This window comes from Pituophis catenifer, unplaced genomic scaffold, assembly GCF_029215685.1.
Source record: "Pituophis catenifer annectens isolate HBS135680 unplaced genomic scaffold, rPitCat1.0.hap2 SCAF_15, whole genome shotgun sequence".
NCBI lineage: Eukaryota > Metazoa > Chordata > Lepidosauria > Squamata > Colubridae > Pituophis > Pituophis catenifer.
Window position 1 is genome coordinate 9,735,948 of NW_027256895.1, and position 20,606 is coordinate 9,756,553.

At 39.3% G+C, this 20,606-nt stretch overlaps 1 protein-coding gene across 1 annotated transcript; it reads right to left on the minus strand.

Annotated features, from left to right (window-relative positions):
- Window positions 1–364: 364 nt before the first annotated feature.
- Window positions 365–8,732, minus strand: LOC139324337 (vomeronasal type-2 receptor 26-like). The gene is made up of 5 exons (XM_070954060.1): window positions 8,442–8,732; window positions 5,445–6,302; window positions 2,837–3,064; window positions 1,660–1,786; window positions 365–1,266 (listed from the first exon to the last, which is right to left on the minus strand). Exons 1-5 carry the CDS (start codon window positions 8,730–8,732, stop codon window positions 365–367), a joined length of 2,406 nt encoding a protein of 801 aa, XP_070810161.1.
- Between the last annotated feature and the right edge of the window lie 11,874 nt (window positions 8,733–20,606).

The following is a 20,606-nucleotide window of genomic DNA, read 5'->3' on the forward strand; positions in this document are numbered from 1 at the left end:
GGCATAATCTCAAATCTTCCATTTATTAGAGTAGATATACTGGCACATCTGGGGAAACCCGAATCTGAGAGTTCCATGTTTTCCCTCAGTAAATCAAAACCCCAAATCCAGCCCCTATACCCATCAGTCCATCACATGGCCCAATCACCATCTGTCCCAAGTTGAGCCACCACTACAACCACTCCTCCTCCAGATGCAGGAACACCATGACCTTGACCGAAAAGAAGAATGCTCTTATGTCTAACTACAATCTCTCTACTAAATCCCCCTCCTACTTTCCCAAGCGCAAGAAGGTGGCAGCGTGGAAGCTTCTGGTGTTAATATGGCTTCCCAAGCTGACAAAAGAGACACAAATGAATAATTTTTAAGTCTTTGTTTTTATTAAGTGCTCCTTGGAATTCAAGTCAGGTCTCAGCACAATAATGTAAAATTTGGGGAAAAATATACAACCCAGTAGTCCAAAAGTGGAAGCTAAAATGGAGAAGATCTCCACAGCTACCATATACTTCCCTTTGATGCTCAGATAGGCTGGAATGAAGGAAAACCAAACAGCACAAAAAATCAGCATGCTGAAGGTGATAAACTTGGCTTCATTGAAGTTATCCGGCAACTTCCTAGTTTGGAAAGCCACCATGAAACTGATGATGGACAAAAGGCCCAAGTAACCCAAGACAAGATAAAACATGTTGGAAGATCCTTCGTTGCATTCGGCTATAATTTCAGTGATTAGAGTGTTATGGTCCAGATCTGGAAATGGAGGAGAGATGGCCAACCATACTACACAGATAGTTGCTTGAAAAAGGGAGCAAGAAAGAATGATACATCTGCCCAATTTTTTTCCCATCCACTTTCTCAGGCTGGACCCTGGTTTGGTGGCCATGAAAGCCACAATGACGGTGATATTTTTGGCCAAGATGCAAGAAACCACTGCTGAGAAGACGAAGCCAAAAGCTGCTTGCTGGAATAGACAGGTTATTGTCCCGGGTTGTCCAATAAATAAAAAAGAGCAGAGAAAACAAAGAAGGAGGAATCCAAGGAGGGTGTAAGTGAGTTCTCTATTGTTCGCTTTGACAATTGGAGTATCTCTGTGCTTGATGAAAATTCCTAGCAAGAAAAGTATGAGAAGGGAAAAAAATAGAGCAAGAAATGCTAAACAAGCTCCTAGGGGATCTTGATAAGATAGGAAAATTATAGTTTTGAGAACGCAGTGGTCATGCTGTCTGCTTGGATATTGATCCTCTGGACATTTGAAGCAGTCATTCATATCTGAGGAAAACAACAAGAAATCATACATTTTCTGGCTTCTTCCTCCATTGGCTGGTCCTTCATCAACCCAAACATTTGCTATACAGACTTACAACAGGTCATTTAAGGATTGCTCAAAGTTACAATGGCACTGAAAAAAGTGACTTGTGACAGTTTTTCACATTTAATGACCTTTGGAGCATCCTCATGGTCATGTAAGGGACACGGTGGCTCAGTGGCTAAGACACTGAACTTGTCGACCAGAAGGTCGGCAGTTCAGCGGTTCAAATCCCATTCTTCATATGTTTTAGTCTCCAGTCCCCTAATCATCCCGGTTGAAAACTTATAAAGAAGTAGGCATTATTTTTTGGAAGAGGTGAAAGGGGAGGCTATCTATATTTAGAAATTGCATACCTTTCTGGTTTGAAATCTTCCCTTCTGGGCATGGAACACAGTTGAAACAACAAAATTTCTCTCCTTCTTTCTTTTCTTTCCAAAAACCAGGAAGACAGGAAGGGTTGCACACAGAAACAGGCCGTATCTATCCATAGAAAGAAAAGGGATTTCAGGACTGGCCAATGATGAAGAAGAATAGTATTCCATTTTTTAGTTATTCAGTAGCTCTGTGATGCAACCTTCAGACAGTTATTATCAGCTGAGCAGATATACAGTAGCTACAGATGGAACTAGATCAGAGGTGGGATTCAGCTGGTTCTGTCTGGTTCAGGAGAGCCAGTAGTGGCGACTGCGGGAGGCTCCGCCCACCCACCCGGACATAATGCATGAGTACTGCACATGCGCGGAAGGCTATGCACACGTGCAAAGGTCGTGCGTGCGCAGGCTTACATTTGCGAACCGGTATGGAAGGTAAGCGAATTCCTCCTCTGAAATAGATATACAAACCATTCTATGATTTTTAGCACATAATTTCTATACTTTATTCTAATATTCTTTTTCTTAACAATGGTGGATTCTTCTAATGAATTAAGAAAGATAAACCCATCTAAATCATAGATAACTAGATAACCATGGAGCCAAATGCATCAGACAAATCCATAAAATCACAACTTTACAAACCTTTTATTCAGCTATATTTTAATCAATTTACAGCTGTATCAATGGGTGCCGTCGGTCAGGCAATGTCGGCTGGCGGCCCCCAGGGGGCGAGCCTTCTCTGTGGGGGCACCCACCCTGTGGAATGAGCTGCCTCCTGGAATATGATTGATCCTGGACCTCCGGACCTTCCGTAAAGCCCTGAAGACATTTTTATTTCATCAAGCCGGCCTAGCCTAAATGGTTTTTTAATTGGGATTTTAAATTTTATGGATTTGGGGTTTTAAATTTGGGTAGCCAATGATTTAATTCTTTTAATTATCTTAACTTTTGCATTTGTATGTTTTTTAATTTTGGCTGTTCACCGCCCTGAGTCCCTTCTGGGAGAAGGGCGGTATACAAATTAAATTAATAAATAAAATAAATAAATTAATAAAATGGCTTTCTATCTTCCTAAATGTGATTCTAGGTGGCTAATAAAATTAAGATCCAAAAGAAAAGATGGCCGCCCCTAGGGCTGACATCTACTATACTTCACCTGGTTAAATCCTGGGTGCCAAACGATCTTATCCTCATCTATAGTTAAATATCTCCCATCAGAAATGTAAGGATTTACCCGTCCAATTTTAAGCCTGTGGAAGGAGTTGTTTGGGAAGACAACCAAGTTAGTAATTTCAAGACCAGTTGGCATTTCTCCATGTTTATCCAGGAATATAGTATCTCCAGCAGAATTGTTGAATGAAAGATCTTGAAGAAATTGATGAAGCTAGTTATAAGCAGGGGAAAAAGTTTAGTTCACCTTTGGTTTTCTGTGGCAGGGTTTTTTTTTTTTTCCTTTAAAAAATATATATAGCATAGATACCTTCTTTATTGTTGTTGATATTCTGTACATTGTAAGATGCAGTAATCTTCACATGAATTAATTGTGGATTAAACTTTTATTTCTCAGAGACCGGATTAAGTTCACACATTACATTCTGTATATCCATGAAAGGTAACCTGCTATCGTGCTATTGGACTTCAGTACTTTTGAAGCAGAGGTGGTATTCAGCTGGTTCGAACTGGTTTGGGCAAACTGGTAGCGCCGACAATCAGTTGGCCCTACCCACCTGCCCCATTTTATCCTGTCCTGCTTTGTAACTCATCTCAATTGTGCAGCACAGCTTATTTTCCCCCCTCGCTGTTCTAGCTACCGTTGCTGACTTGGAAGGTAAACAGCTGAGCTTCTAAATGCTCTATTTTTAGCGCTGCTCACCAAACCAGTTGTTAAACTGGCAGCATTCCACCACTGTTTTGAAGACAAGTTGGGGTCCTACATGATTAAACTTTGGAACAAAACTCAGAGAAACCTGATTTACTTGAACCCTTGGAAGCACATAGGGTGACTGAGGGTGTGCGTCAGCCTGAGCAACGTCATAGAGCTGCTGTTGTTAGGATAAATTGGTGGAAGGGACATTATGTTGCCGTTAGCTTCTGAATGGGACCGTGTGCTGAGATAGGAAGTTCAAAGGACAATCTAAGAAAATGGGACTTCCCTGTAGAAGACACTCTTTGTGAATGTGGAGAAGAACCATCCATTTCACATATGTTATGCTGCATATAATGCCCTTTAACAGGTATGGAGGAAGACCTTATGCTGGCAAAAGAAAATAGTGTCATTGTGGTCTGATACTGGGAGAATGTCATTTATTTTTAATCCTATTTATTTTACGTATTTTTTACACATGCTATATTTCTACAACCTGTTTTATACCTATTGTGTTTGCTCAGTGTTGAATGTTTTATGTCTATAATTTGAAGGTGCATCTGACCTGAATAAAGAAAAGCCTCTGAATAAAGGATACAACAGACAACCAATAAATTATTAATATAAAAAGTAAGCACTGTAAATCTATATCCACTAGAAAATTTCTATAAGAATAAGTTATTTTCAGTTCCTATGGAGATTACATCATCTCATCCTTGATATGGATGACCAGAGGTGACATGATAGCAGTGTTCCAATATTTGAGGGGCTGCCACAAAGAAGAGAGGGTCAACATATTCTCCAAAACACCTGAAGGCAAAACAAGCAATGGATGGAATAGAATAGAATAGAGTAGAATGGAATGGAATGGAATGGAATGGAATGGAATAGAATAGAATAGAATAGAATAGAATAGAATAGAATAGAATAGAATAGAATAGAATAGAATAGAATAGAATAGAATAGAATAACAGAGTTGGAAGGGACCTTGGAGGTCTTTTAGTCCTCTCCTTAGGCAGGAGAGTTCTACTTCATTTCAGACAAATGGTTATCTAATCTTTTCTTAAAAACTTCCAGTGTTGGAGCATTTACAACTTCTGGAGGCAAGTTGTTCCACTGATGAATTGTTCTAACTGTCAAGAAATTTCTCCTTAGTTCTAAGTTGCTTCTCTCCTTGATTAGTTTTCACCCACTGCTTCTTGTTCTGCCCTCAGGTGCTTTGGAGAAAAGCTTGAATCCCTCTTCTTTGTGGCAGCCGCTTAGATTTTGGAACCAAAAATAGAAGCCAATCAAGAACAGAACCAACTTAGAACTAAGGAGAAATTGCCTGACAGTAAGAACAATCAACCAGTGGAACAGCTTTGCCTTCAGAAGTTATGGGTGCTCCAACACTAGAGGCTTTTAAGAAAGGATTTGGCAACCATTAGTCTAAAATGGCATAGGGTTTCCTGCTTGAGCAGGAGGTTGGATTAAAAGATCTCCAACTCTGTTATTCTGTTATTCCGATATCTTAAGGTAAAGGTTCCCCCGCAAACGTGTGCTAGTTATTTCCAGCTCTAGGGGCGGTGCTCATCTCCATTTCAAAAGCCAGCACTGTCCGAAGATGTCTCCATGGTCATGTGGCCAGCATGACTAAATGCCGAAGACACATGGAGCACTGTTACCTTCCCACCAAATGTGGTCCCTATTTTTCTACTTGGAGTTTTTGTGTTTTCGAATTGCTAGGTTGGCAGAAGCTGGGACAAGTAATGGGAGCTCACTCCATTACTCAGCGCTAGGAATTCGAAACGCTGAACTGCCGATCTTCTGATCGATAAGCTCAGCGTCGTAGCCACAGAGCCACTGCGTCCTTTTTGATATCTTAGTACCACTTAATTAATTCAACAGAAGAAAAAATTACCTGCCAGGGCTTTAGTTTCTGAAGACTAAAATCTTGGTAATCCATCTTTGTTTTCCTTTTCAGCTGAGTTGAAGAGATTTTATGTAGAGCATGTGCCGCAGCATAGATGGCATTATAAATACTGTAACTATGAGCAGCCATGGCCATTTCAAAAAAGGAACCAGGAAGACGCTCCAGCTTTTCCTCTCCAGTACATGTCTTATTGACGTTCAATGTTCCAGTGGAATTTGTGAAAAGACACCCAAACGTTTGTTCCCAAAAATCCTTGAGAAAGATATCTCCTTGCGTCTCAAATGGTTGAAGCCTCTGAAGAAATGTATGGAACCCCTGAACTTTGTTGGACTGAACTGTCAGAGAAATGGCTCCCCCAAACTTTTGCAAACGCCAGCCTTGCTGGAAGCTCATTAATGCAAAATCAATCTGAGCGGTTGTGATCCACACTTTCCCACCAGGAATAAATTCTTCAGGTAGACTACTGACTGTTTCTATCATTAAGGTCAACCAAATAAAGGAACTCGTTTCTCCATAAATGATAAAGACATTTGCTTTTCCTTGCATCATGTGTAGGTTATATTTTTCAGCCGTCTCCAATGTGTCTTCGTACTTGTAAATAAAAGCTTGTTTCGGAGGTCTTTCGATGAAAGCTGAACAGATCCCATTCTTGGAAAACAAGACCTGCAAGCTTTGCAGGAAAAGCGTCCCGCTGTTATCGTCTGCAATGAAGAGGCCAACCCAAGTCCATCCAAAATATTGTAACACATGGATCATCCCCAAAACTTGATGGGTTTCATTAGGGACAATGCGGTAAAAGGAAGGAGTTTTATATGTCTTTTCTGGGACAAAAGAGCCATAGGTAATCTACAAAAAACCAAAGAAATAAAAATATAGAAGTCAACAACAATGCACTACTTGACTCTGTTGTTACATCCTCAAACCCCCAAAACTTTAACCTTAAACTGTCTACTGTTGACCTCACCGAATTCGTAAGATGTCTGTAAGGGGTGCATAAGCACCCCAGCGTGCCTTCCATCCTTGTTCTATTGTCCCTATTTATTCATATCAATTTCCTGTATTAATATCCATGTTTATACTTATTTCTGTTATCTTGTACATGTTTTATAAATAAAATAAACAAAAAAGAAAGTCACTGGACCGGTGGATGATTTTCAATAGGTGCCTTGTTATGCATAGTGTGCTGGCAACTATTTTAATTCACAGTTCATGTGCTTAGTGAAAATGAACGTAATGGGGGGGGGAGAAAAAAAATCTGAATTTAGTAAAGTTAAAAAATGACCTCTAGTTATTTCCCACAAGCAGAGAACTAATTTTCCTGTCTCTAGTTTTGAGGTATGTTTGATCCCGTATACCTAACATGTTGAATTTTTAACGTTTAAATTTTGTACACACTCTCTCCCCTTATCACTTAATGACTAAATTCTATAGTCATTGATTATGAATATCCTGAGAGACAAATTGATATGTGAAATGAATGTTGATATACTTCACTGACTTTAGGAAATTAGCAGAATGATCTCTATAGGCTCCCTTCGTATAAAAAGTATGATTTAGTTTTTTACAATATACTTTTTAATATATTAGTTAGATCTCTTGCCATGAGTCTAATATATTCCCTTTCCAAATATGTTGAGTTTAATATTTGCACAGTGCTGATTGATCACTAAGATACATCCTGTCGCCAATGCAGAGTTTTATTCAGCAGATATATTCTCATTGTGCCCAGAGAGAGAAATAGCCACCTCTACCTAGGATCGAACTCACAGCTTCCTGATTGTGAGGTGAGAGCTCCACCTCTAGGCCACTGCACCACTCTGTGTCAGTCTATAGATTTTCCCTAATATCAGGCACTTGCCTGCCCATTGTTCAAAAAATTACAAGTATTAACATAGAAGAGAAAGCTCTATTAGGGCTTTCTCTAGGTATTTCTATGGGTCTGGAGACCCATAGAAATAGCCTTATATTACTCTCAGACTGTATAAGGGGGCCATATTACTGATGCATGTGTAACTTTAGGTATACTGAACAGAGGAAATGAGAAGTATTTTTGACTCCTCTAGTGCAGTCAAAGACAAGTCATTATAAATAAAGCTGAAGAGAAGACCTGAAAGAGACCGGGAGATGCACATAAGTAAGAAACAGAGAGCAGAAATAACCCATATGGAAGCACAAACAGAAAAAGAGGGGCTCACTCAACAATTTTGTAGTTGACTGTAGCCTAGAAGGCAACAGATGAAGCAGTTGACCAATCTGAAATGTTAAACACTGTAGAGTCTTTAAAATGTTAGCAAAGGAGATGGAATGACTACTCGGCTCTTTAGATATGAGTATGGTAATTAATTCCTTTTTCATTCAGATATGCCCCCATAATTCTGCCACAAGAAGTTTGGGAATAGCAATAGCACTTAGATTTAGATATCCCTTCACAGTGCTTTTACAGCCCTGTCTAAGCAGTTTACAGAGTCAGCATATTGCCCACAATGCAGGGGTGAAATCCAAAATTTTTCCCTACCAGTTCTGTGAGCTTGGCTTGATAGGCGTGGCAGGGGAAGGTTTTTGCAAAATCTCCATTCCCACCCCTCTCCAGGGGAAGGATACTGCACAATCTCCATTCCCACCCCACTCTGGGGCCAGCCACAGGTGGTATTTGCCAGTTCTCTGAACTACTCAAAATTTCCGCTACAGGTTCTCCAGAACCTGTTAGAACCTGCTGTATTTCACCCCTGCCCCAATGCTAAGAGAAAGAGGAAACAGGAGGCATGGGGAAATGCCCAGCTGTCTTTGAAATGTTTTGAGGGAACTCTGGTGCACTCTGAGCTTGGTTTCATTACCCAAACTAGGCAACATCATCTCTAGCACTGATGATGATACCTAGTTTGGTTAATGAAACTCCTGCAAGAAAACAACCAAGCTCAGCGAGCACCAAGGACTCCTCATTTCAACCGTGAGCTACAAATAATCGCCTTTATTGAAATGTTTTACCTGTGGGATTTTGTAGAGGCTCAAGAGGTCTGCCATGCCCACGGAAACATCATGGCCAATCCCCCCAATGACAGCTATGAGATTTTTCTCCATCCCACATTGGAAGTTGGGGACAAACCGGTCAGCTTTGGAAAGCAGATCCAAGATATTGCGATAGACCATCCTTGCATCATAATAGCTGTCATAAATATGGCATCCAAGGGTGGCATTGGGCAAAATGTGGGTATCCTTATTGATCTCATTTACAGCAAAGACCAAGGCTAGCAGATGCTGGTAGAACTTAGTGATCATGCTACGTATCAACACAGAAATATATTGCAGTTTTAGTAGCGTTCGTCTTTCTACTGTACAAAACAAATGCTTGTTTGTTTGAACTCTCTTCCAGTCCAACTTTATATTTCCATTCTAAAGTAAAATAAAGACAGTCTGCCCAATTTTATGCTTTCCAATTGTTTCTACCTCTGAGAACTCACCTTATTTTACATTCATGTAATGGTGTAATCTATTACTGTAATATGTTTCTTACAAAATGTTTGCAGCAGAATAATAAATCAGTTTGGTATGATATCTAAACCATGACTATACATGCAAATGAATATTACACAATCAGAATTCTGGAAACAATGAAAACAGAATCCTCTGCCCAAGCCATTTTCTTCATACTGTCAAGGGCAGTTCCATGTAATAATAATTTTCAATAAGAATCAGAAAAAAACGACTTCTCAAAAATATGGAGAAATGTTGAGTTCAGTCCTTTCACTGTGCCTTCAGCCATGCCTTCTATGGAGTTAATCATGACGATATTTTCCATCGCCACCATTTAATCATTATTATAATAATAAGAATGATTGAATCTGTCATCTGCACCTCATAACTGTCTGGTTTGGCTCTGCAACCCAACAAGACAGACACAGACTTCAAAGAATAATTAGAACTGTAGAAAAAACAATAGCTACCGACCTGCCTTCCATTGAGGACCTGTATGCTGCATGAATCAAAAAGAGGGCTGTGAAAATATCTACAGACTTGTCACATCCTGGACATCAATTGTTTCAACTTCTACCCTCAAAATGACACTACACCAAAACAACTAGACACAAGGACAGATTTTTCCCACTATTTTGACTATCACTAAATGTTGTATCTTTTTATTCTCAATGAATATATTTTATTCTCGTTATGTACACTAACAGCACATATACCTAAAACAAATTCCTTGTGTGTCCAATCACATTTGGCCAATAAAGAACTCCACTCCACTCCACTCCACTCCACTCCACTCCACTCCATTCCATTCCATTCCATTCCATTCCATTCCATTCCATTCTATCATTGTAATTCCTTTAACACTGTGAGTAAACTGTGGCTGAAACCCATTTTTATATTACAAAGGTTGAATTGAATATAAAACTCCTTACACTGGAAGATCAAAACTTAGCTCCTGCAAAGGGTGTTGCATGTAGTCAACTTCACTTAAAATATACATTATCTGAGACAGCATTCCCCCTATGAAGAGATCACCAGATTGATACCGCTCGTGAGGAACGGGGAAAGGAATTGTCGTGGGGCACTTCATTTTAAGTAGCTAAGATGCTGTAGAAAGACTTTTGAATTGGCTTATGATATCTGAGAGGGAGGATTCTTCGTAAGCGGAGTTTCTCCTGTGATCAATCTGCCTGAGTAGCAGGTTGGACTAGAAGACCTTCAAGGTCCCTTCCAACTCTGCTATTCTGCTCAGGAGCTGCAATTTAACTAAACTCAGCATCATGAATGTCAAGAGAATTATTACAACATTCGATCATAAATTTCAAGCACATTGTACAGATTTGATCTCACAACTGCACAAGACAGAGATAACATTCTTAACCGTTAAAATGGAGAATTTGTTCCTAACCCAATAGCATTAAATGACACCCACAGAAGAGTTTATAACCCGTTTTGGTCAGACATCAAGCTCTCGGTTTCAGAAAGAAAACACATTTTACCCTGTAATTATCTCCTGTCTTGCCAAGTGTATCACTTCATTATCATTATAAACCATTTTTATTGGTCCTTCAGATGTCCACCGTGTTTATTGGATAAACAACAAATCAGGAAAAGGCAGGTGGCAGGGTTGTAAAATAGAAGGAATGTGTGACAAAAAGGAGAAAATGGGCAGGGAGAAAAAAGAGTAGATGTTGAGGTCAACCAGGAACATTGTCTGAAATCTTATTTTTGCTTGTTGGCCATGAAGGAGCAGAAGTGACTTCAATTCAGATCTGGAAGGGAGGGGGGTGAGGAATAATAACACTCTGTTAGTATCCCAATACTTATTATTACCCAGTAGAATATTTCTAATTATAGTAATTGGCCCATCTCTCTCAGATGCTCACTGTCTTTCAGCAAAATCTGAAAACGTCTTTTTAATTTCTTGTGTTCAGAAAGCCAGGTCCCGATATGAGGAAGTGGAATGGGGTAAAAAGACATGTCAACTCTATTCTTCCGGATCTTCTTTTCAAGCAAACATGTTTATGACATGGCTGTCAATGTTGCATGCGTGTGCCACTACCTGCCGCCGCCACTACAGGTTCGCTTGACTCGGAGCGAACTGGTAGCAACCCACCACTGGTCAATGTTTATGTTTCTATAGTGTCCTGTCCTATCCAGTCCTCTTTTCATTTGGCAGCTTCATTTTGTGGTTTTCCAGGTTCATAATCCACCTGATTGTTTTGATGAAGTCAGGTTCATCTCCTTCAGCATGTTGGCCTTCTGCAGTTAGTCTCCTTTATTTTGACATACATACCTAAGTACCAAGAAAAAAAAATCATGGTGGCTAGAGAGATTTTCTCCATCTTATGCATTACTCAGTTGTAGTTTTTTTCTCTAAAATTAATTTAAAAATAATAAAATAAAATATTAAATTAAAATAAAAATAATTAAATTAAATAAAATTAAAAATATAATAAAATAATAAAAATAGCTCTGATAAAAGTTATAATTTGTTTTCACTGAAATCTATAGTCTGAATCTTTCTATTCAGACTTTTGCTGTCAAGATCTTTTTTCCTTATTTTATTATAATCACCAAGTAGCAAACATGGTTAAGAGCCAATTGAACAGAATAATTTACAGCACAGTGGAGGATATATGAATGAATCTGACTTCACAAACCATATAACAAAATCTGGCCCCTGACAGTTATACTCATAGAAACTGAACCATATTCATGTGATATTAAGAATACATATAATAAACCAGAATTGGCTAAGTACCTTGTTCAATAGGAAGTTATTAATATTAAGTTATTAATACTAAGTCTGTACTACTACTAATCTTCTCATCGTTCCCACCTTCCTAAAAAAAATCTCTTTGACAAAAGAACAAAACTCTTTCTGTGAATTGGCCGTGTCGAAGGATCTGGGACAAAGAGGGCGGTGGCCCATTCCCCAGGGCAATGACTGGAGGTGTGCCAGCTGAGGAGATAAGTTGGGGGGAGATGGAGAATAGCCCGCGGAGAAATGCCCGAGGAGAATGAAAAGTCAGAGACTAAAAGTCCCATTCCACTCAGAACAATTGCCTTTCTCTGATTACCGATTCCTTTCAGATAGATGTGGATCAGGTCCTGCAGCTAAACCTAACTGATCTGTTGTGTTATTCATAAGGAGGCCTACAAATTACATATGGAACTGTTAAATCATGGGCGATTGAAGGAAGACTCGACACAATGTAACTGTAACTCTTTTATTTAACTCCAGAAACAGCAATGGCTATTCTAGCCTGGGCAGCCCTTTATATAGGAAGGAGCTGTCCCTGGCTGCAGCCACTGACGTGCCTCCAAGTTTCCCGCTCTCAGGACTAATTCCTGATTGGCTTATTTGAACTGTTACTTGATATCTAACAGGAACAATGTTCTGATTTCCAAAAAGTTCTGGGGAGTGATATTTGTAATCATTCATTTTACTAAAGGAATTCATTTGTGTAATTGTTATTGTGAACCTTGCGTGAACACAAAAACATTTTTAGTTGAAAAGTGGGAAAATGATCAAAGTTTTAATGCTCAAAGTGTAGCTTTCTGATGAGTTGAAGTTCCCCTCTGAACTTTTCAAATGATTGCATCACAAAGAGAAAATAAATTAGGAAATATTAAATTCAACTACCCCTTTTCATATATATATATATATATTGTCAACAGTGGGAAAGAAAATGCTGAAGACAGAACTCCCCACTGAAATTATTTCAATGATAATCATTTTCTCCCTCCATCAAAACTGTAAACAATTGAAGAAGACATTAGGGAAAAAAAATATATATATACAGTATATATATATATATATATATATATATATATATATATATATATATAGAGAGAGAGAGAGAGAGAGAGAGAGAGAGAGAGAGAGAGAGAGAGAGAGAGACTGGGAGTAGAAGAAATGAACATACATGTCTTGTGATTTTAACTGCCCGAATTTAAGTTGTGTTGCTGGAACTCTACATTGTCACTCAGACCTTTTTCAGTATTATCACTATATGAAGAAGAATCAGAGCTAAAAGTTTGTCTTCCGCCTTGATCTTAACAGCAATTTTGAGGCTGGTGAACGCAGACCAACATGGGACACTACTGGTGGTGGAAGGTCTATACCTAGAGAGCATTTTTTTTTTAATTTGATTTATATGCCGCCCTTCTCCGAAGACTCAGGGCGGCTTACAATGTGCTCAGCAATAGCCTTCATCCTTTTGTATATTTTATACAAAGTCAGCTTATTGCCCCCACAACTGGGTCCTCAATTTACCTATCTTAGAAAGGATGGAAGGCTGAGTCAACCTTGAGCCTTGGCGAGATTCGAACCTGCAGTAATTGCAGGCAGCTGGTCTTAATAACCAGCTTAATAACAGGGTGCCTTAGACCACTGTACTACCAAGGCTCTTTGCTGCCCAAATGTTCTTTCTTCTTCTATTTCCACTCTTCAGAGTGAAGTCTCTGCCATGTCATTCAGGTGAACCCATACCTGTTCCAAATGAATGGTACCAGGAAGGGGACTTTGTCATTGGTGGGATGGTATCCATGGCGAACTACCAATTTAATGAAGTTTCATTCCAGCAGCATCCCTCTCAGGAGTATTTTGAAAGTCCAGAGTAAGCAATTCTTACCTTTCACATTTGTGTCTGTTTCCTTTCATAATGAGAATACTTTCTAATAAAAGATGCTACAGTTTGGAATTTGAAATTTTATAAAAAGCATTGCTTGTTTTTAATGCAACAAAATTTTATATTGGAAAAACCTTAGATCAGGAAACCTAGTTTGTGCTCGAAGGAGAAAACCGGGAGGAAATTTACAAAACACTAAATCTACCAGAAACGTGAAAATAGCTATCTTATAATAAGAGACTTCTGTGATTTCATATGTAGCGTAGCAATGGCAAAGCAATTTTATTTTATTTTTTTATAAAGAGGAGAACACTGTTCAGTCAGCAGCTGCATGATAGTTTGGGGAAAATAAATCAAATCAATTAATTATTAAAATTTAGAAAGCCAAAGGTTTGTTGACTTTATGGAGATTTGAACAGATACAGGACAGCAGACAATAAAAAAAGTGTGTTAAAGAAGATGCATTTGACCACAGAGTCATATCTACAATCTATACTGTTAGATATAGGTTTATAGATATTAGTATAAATAGTACACTATCTATACTATATTATACTATATATACTAGGGATGACATGATAGCCATGTTCCAATATTTGAGGGGCTGCCACAACCTATTTTCCGAAAGAGCAGAAGGAAAACCAAAAAACAATAGATGTAAATTAATCAAGGAGAAAAGCAACCTCGAACTAAGGAGAAATTTCCTTCGTTAGAACTGTTAGAACAATTAGAACTATCAATCAGTAGAATCACTTGCTTTCAAAAGTTGTGGGGGATCCAACACTGCAGGTTTTTAACAAAAATCTGGACAGCCGCTTGTTGTACAGGGTATCCTACTTGAGCGTGGGGTTGGACTAGAAGACTTCCAATGTCCCCTCCAATTCTGTTATTGTGTTATTTTCATCAGTTTCCTGAATTTCTTCTCTAGCAGAACATTTTTCTCTATCCTTTCCCTTTAACATGCTTGTGAAGAAGGCACAGAAGAGGCTGTACTTCCTGAGAATGCTCAGGAAGATAAATCTATCTCAGCATCTACTTCTGTCCTACTACCGCAGCATCATTGAGAGTGTCCTGACATATGACATTCTTGCATGGTATGGGAGCAGCTCTGTAGTGGACAAAAAAGCTCTACAGAGAATCATTAAAACTGCCCAGAATATCTTCGGATTCCAGCTACCAGCCCTGGATGACATCTTTGAATCTTGCTGTTTGAGAAAGTTGCATAACATTGTCAGAGACTCTTCCCATCCTGCTTACAATCTTTTTGGACTGTTGCCTTCTGGCAGAAGATACGGAACAATTCAAACTCAGACCACACATTTTCTGAATAGTTTTTATCCCAGAGCTACAATTGCACTCAACAATGAACTAAAGGGCCACCATCAATGAGCTGTTGGACAGCATTACTTGGTCTGTTGTGTGGATGTTTGGGTGGTTTAGGGGTGGGGAATTGCGGTGGGTAGGAGTGTGTTTGGGGATTGTTATCTGTATTGGACCTGGTCTTTGGGTGTTAAGTGAATTTCGTTGTATGGGTATACTGTGTATACACATACAATGACAATAAAGTTGTTATTTATTGGTTAATCTTTAGTGAGATTCACAGCCTTTGAGGCTGGTTAATAGCTCAGCAGCTCGAGTCCTAACCAAGGACCTAGGAACTGTTAAGGTATCATCGGAGGATGTAAACTGTTCCGAGTAAGGTGGTTTTTTGTAGAGTCAAAATGTTCAAGTCTGGCAAATTTAGAATTTCTAAATAGCGGGGTAGCCCTTTGGGTATTGCTCCGAGGGCTCTGTTTATGATGTTTCCTCCACTCAATTTGGACATTAATATCTTACGAATTTGCCGAATGTACTTGGCTGAAGTTAATTCCTTGACTTTATTATGCATTAAGTCAGAGGCTTCTAAAATCCCCAAGTACTTGTAGCCTTCTTCTGATTTTACTGCCTTTATCATTTCTTCATTCTCTAGTTCTATTCCATCCTCTTCTATGATCTTGCCTGCTTTGGTTGCTATTGTTGCACATTTGTCAATTCCAAACTGCATACCAATGTCTTGGCTGAATTCTTTTGTGTTTTCAATTAATAAATTCAGTTCAGCTTTTGTTTTACCAAACAGCTTCAAATCATCCATGTACATCAAGTGCGAGATTTTCAGTCTTTTCTTTGCAAGTTCGTATCCACAGTTCATCTTCTTCAAAATGATTGTCAGTGGTAGCATTGAGAGTATAAAAAGTAGGGGTGAAAGGGAATTGCCTTGGAAAATGCCTCGTTTAATTTCAACTTCACCCAGTTCTTCTTCATCAGCCATAAGTTTTGTTTTCCAGAGGTTCATTGAAGATTCCATGAATTTTTGTATGTTGCTGCTGATGCCTAATATTTCCAGGCATTTCTTGATCCAGCTATGGGGAACTGAATCAAACGCTTTCTTATAGTCTATCCAAGCCATGAACAGGTTGGTTCGTCTTTTCTTTGAGTTCTTTAGGATTAGCTTGTCGATCAGCAATTGATCTTTTGTTCCTCTTGAGTTTTTGCAGCATCCTTTCTGTTCTACAGGAAGCAAGTTATTTCTTTCCAGGTATCCATAGATTTGGTTTGCAATGATACCAGTAAGAAGCTTGTATGTTGTTGGCAAGCAGGTGATTGGCCTATAGTTTCCAGGGTCCTTTCCTTTTTCTTTATCTTTTTGGATCAAAAATGTCCTTCCAGTTGTCATCCATCCATCATTTTCAGGTGTTTTTAGGATCTGGTTCATCTGGGTTGCCAATCTTTTGTGCAGACTTGTAAGTGCCTTTAACCAGAAGCCATGCAGCTCATCCGGTCCAGGTGCACTCCAGTTCTTCACTTTTCTTGACTGTCTTTGCACCATTGCTTTTGTTATTTTCACATCTTCCATTTTATGCACTTTAATAGAGTCCTCAACCTGTTTGATCCATTTTGCATTTCTGTTGTGCTTCTTGTTGTTTTCCCACAAATTCTTCCAGAATTTCTGAGCTTTCTCTTTATCAGGCTTTTCATTTGTTGTTACTCCGTTTCCATTTTCTAAATTCTTATAAAACTGGTGCTGATTTGCTCTGAACTGTGAGTTTTCCTTGAACTGAGTTACTCGGTTTTCATACCTTTTAATCTTTTCAGCGATGGCAACAACCCTCTGCTTCAGCTCTTCAATTACTACTGCAATCTCCTTATTCCTTAGATCGTATCTTGCTTCCAGGCTGCTTTTGACCTGCTTGTTCTTTAGCTGACCTTGCCTTAGGTTCTTCAAGTTGCTCAAATCTCCACGTACTTTTTTGATCTTCAATTCTAACCGAATTTTCCACTTAGGCTTCCCCTTCTTGCCTCTTTGGTTCTTTTGTATTTTCAACCCCAGTTCTTTGGTGGTAATGACGGCTGCTGCATACATCAGTTGGTTTGTTTTGGCTAATGTAGTGGTTCAAATAGTTTGCACAGCCTCATTGACCTTTTTTAGTACATTTCTCAATTCTTTCTGGTTCACTTGGTTCAGCTTTGGCAAACGTGTTCTTTCATCATCTTCCATTTGGTGCTTTATTTTTCCAGCTAATTGAGCACTATCTGTTGGTGTTTGTTCTTTAGTGCTTCCTTGTTCTTTATCTTCATCCATTTCAGTATCCTCTTCTTCCCTTTCTTCCTCAATTTGCTTTTGAGTCTGGAAATCATTCTTGATGTTACTCTTCTTTGTTGTTGTACTCAGACCATTAATTGCTTTCTCTTCTATTACTATTAATTCTTCTGTAGTGAAAAATTTGTGGTTTAGGATTACACGTCGTTGGTCCATTAACCTTTGTTCACTGGTGTCACAGTCCGTATGGTTCATCTTCCAAATCTGATACATTCTTTTTTGAAATCCATGTTTTGCTGGCTCAGACTGATAGTAAGCTTTCATAATAGAGGTGTTTTCTTCCCTGGTCCAGATTTTTCGCTTTTTGGGTTTTTCTTCCAGTAGCTTGTCAGCTCCATGCCCTGGTTGCCTAGCAGAGGGAGTTGAGCCCTGTAACTCATTTTGCGTAGAATGCCCAGGAGCCATAGCATCCAACGGAACCCTTGTTAATCCGGGCGACGGTTCAGCCGGCATAAATTTCATTTTTTCTGTATTCACCATGTTTGAATGGGTTGTGGAGCAGATTTTGTCTGGCCCTTCACCTAAGGTCTGTCTGATATGTTGCACCTGTTCAGCATAGCCCTTAGGATCACTAGAGCACGCAAGCCCCTCCACCATGACAAGGTAGAGCTCCTCGGAGGGGAAGTTGTTGTTGTTGTTGTTGTTGTTGTTGTTGTTGTTGTTGTTGTTGTTATTATTATTATTATTATTATTATTATTATTATTATTATTATAGATGTTTCTTCATTCCTCATTTTCTTATCCATCCACTGTAGTTTCCTTTCATTTGGCACCCATTGATCCAGAATGCTGAGTCCCAGAATCATTTTCCTTTAGTTCAGTTCAGTAGAGATGGCAATAGCTTTGAAATGGCTATTCTTCAAATAAGCTAAGAAGAGAAATGTTACAATAGTAGATATGTTATATATTAGTATTAATTCAAAAATAGATAAATAATGAACATGGTTCATTTTTAATGGTTAAACCAATGTTAATGGCTATTGCACAAAAAATTTGTACCCAGATGACACACTGTTTAATGAAAGATGAAATCCACAGGTAGGATCTTTGAGAACAGAGGCATGAAAATTCCCTCCTCCTTCCTTTTTTCCAAATGAGGGTGATGAAAAAAAAAAGATTATATTCTGAACAATGCCCACATAGCTCACAATGCAGGGGTGAAATCCAGCAGGTTCTGGAGAACCGGTAGCAGAGATTTTGAGCAGTTTGGAGAACCGGCAGTGGAAATTTTGAGTAGTTCGGAGAACTGGTAAATACCATATTTGGCTGGCCCCAAAGTGGGTTGGGAATGGGGATTTTGCAGTATCCTTCCCCTGCCATGCTCACCAAGCCATGCCTACCAAGCCACATCACGCCCACCAAGTCAGTAGTAGTTTACTACAGAACCGGTAGTAAAAAAATTTGGATTTCACCACTGCCACAATGTGACCAAATTTGTCAAGAAATATACTTTTCCGAATAGAAAAAGAGAAATTGATGATGATGGTGATGATGATGATGATGATAGTACATAATAGGTATTTATTTTCTTTTAGCTGACATATGGGTCATTTGCCCCAAAGGATATTCGTAGTGCTGAAATTCCCATCTATTACTCCATGGTTCCGAATGAGTCTTCACAATACATTGGGATTATCCGACTGCTTCAACATTTTGGGTGGAGATGGGTTGGGCTCTTTGCTATTGATAATAGACACGGAGAATATTTTCTGGAGAACATGGAGTCTCTTCCCAGCATGGAATCTGCTCTGCTTGTACACAAAGAATTCCCTATTTAACCCACTGGGACAATTTATCTGAAATGTGCCTTATAGGGGAAAATATTTACAAGCACACAGCTGATGAGAAGATCAATACCTTTATCGTCTGTGGAGAAACGTTGACAATTGCATGGATCATTAATACTGTATTCACGTTTGATCCTAGACACGAGCAGAGTTCCTTGGGAAAAGTATGGATCATGACTGCCCAGATTGTCTATTTGTTAACGGGCATGCAAACAAGGTGGGATCGGCAGTATTTGGACGGTGCCATTTTTTTTACAATTCACTCCAAAGACATTCCAGGGTTCAAGGAATTCCTGAAGTTCATAAAACCTCCTTGGATTCAAGAAGATAGATTTTTTCCACTTTTCTGGGAACAAGTATTTGATTGTTCATTGCCAACTCATACTTTGACCCTTCTGGACAGTGAAATTTGTACTGGAAAGGAGAGGATGAAGGACATTCCTAGAGCTCTTTTTGAGCTGGAAATGTCCGGGCACAGCTATAGTATCTATAATGCAGTCTATGTATAGGCTCAAGCTTTACATACTATTTCCATACTTCGATCTAACCACAGGCATTTTTTGAGGCATAAATTATCAGCACATCAAGATTCACAACCATGGCAGGTGATTTGTGTGCTACAAATACTTTGCACTAGGTCATAGTAAAGTTAGGGTGCACGATTCAACAGGGAAGAAGCAGATATTAATGTCCATTGATTGTATTTATCTTTATTTGCATCTTTGTACTGATAGAAATGATGTTTGTAGAAGTAGAGCTGGTTTGATGGACTACAGTGAATAGTCAGATTCCCAGGAAGAAGGGAACACATTCGAGAAAGTTGAGGGAGATAAGAGACACACAGCCCGGATATTTAAAAAAAAGATAGAAAGGAATTAGAATAGCCATACTTTGAATCTCTCGGGTTATATCTGTTAGGATAAGAATAGTAAGGGTTTAGAAATCAGGAAAGATTCTGTCTATTGAGTGTAAGCAAATAAAAAACTGAATTCAGCTGAATTTTTCTATGTCGTTGTTCGGTTTAAGTTCACAGTAATAGATTTTCCATTTTATTCCTTGGACATCTTCAGGATGCAAGGATTGAAACTTGAATGAACCAAGACAGTGAACCCCAACCTTTCTGGCTCCATGGATTGGCAGTGGGTGCAGCGGTCACAGTGGCAGAAGGGGAGATAGTTTTGTGTGCACAACCTGTGCACACAATCCTGTGCATGTGCAGATGAAGTTTTGTGTGCTTGCCCACCGCTTGCCCAGCCCAGTTCCCAACAGGTTGTGGACTAATACACAGACCAGGGCTTGGAGACCCCTGAACACATCTTCTGATTTTCAAAGCTCTATATCCGTGATTGTGAACGGTGGGCATGTGAGCTCAGCTCCAGGCACACATGAGCATGCCAGCCAACTGATTTTTGGGCCATCTGGGCCCATCAGAAGTAGGGAAACAGGCTGTTTCCTGCCTCTGGAGGGCTTCGGGGTGTGTGGGGAGGGCCTGTTTTTCTCTCTCCCCAGGCTTCAGAGCCTTTCTAGGAATCTGGGGAGGGCAAAAACGGCCTTCCCCAACCCCCTGGATGCCATCCGGAGGCTGGAAATGGCCTGTTTGGCCCCAGAAGTTGGCAAA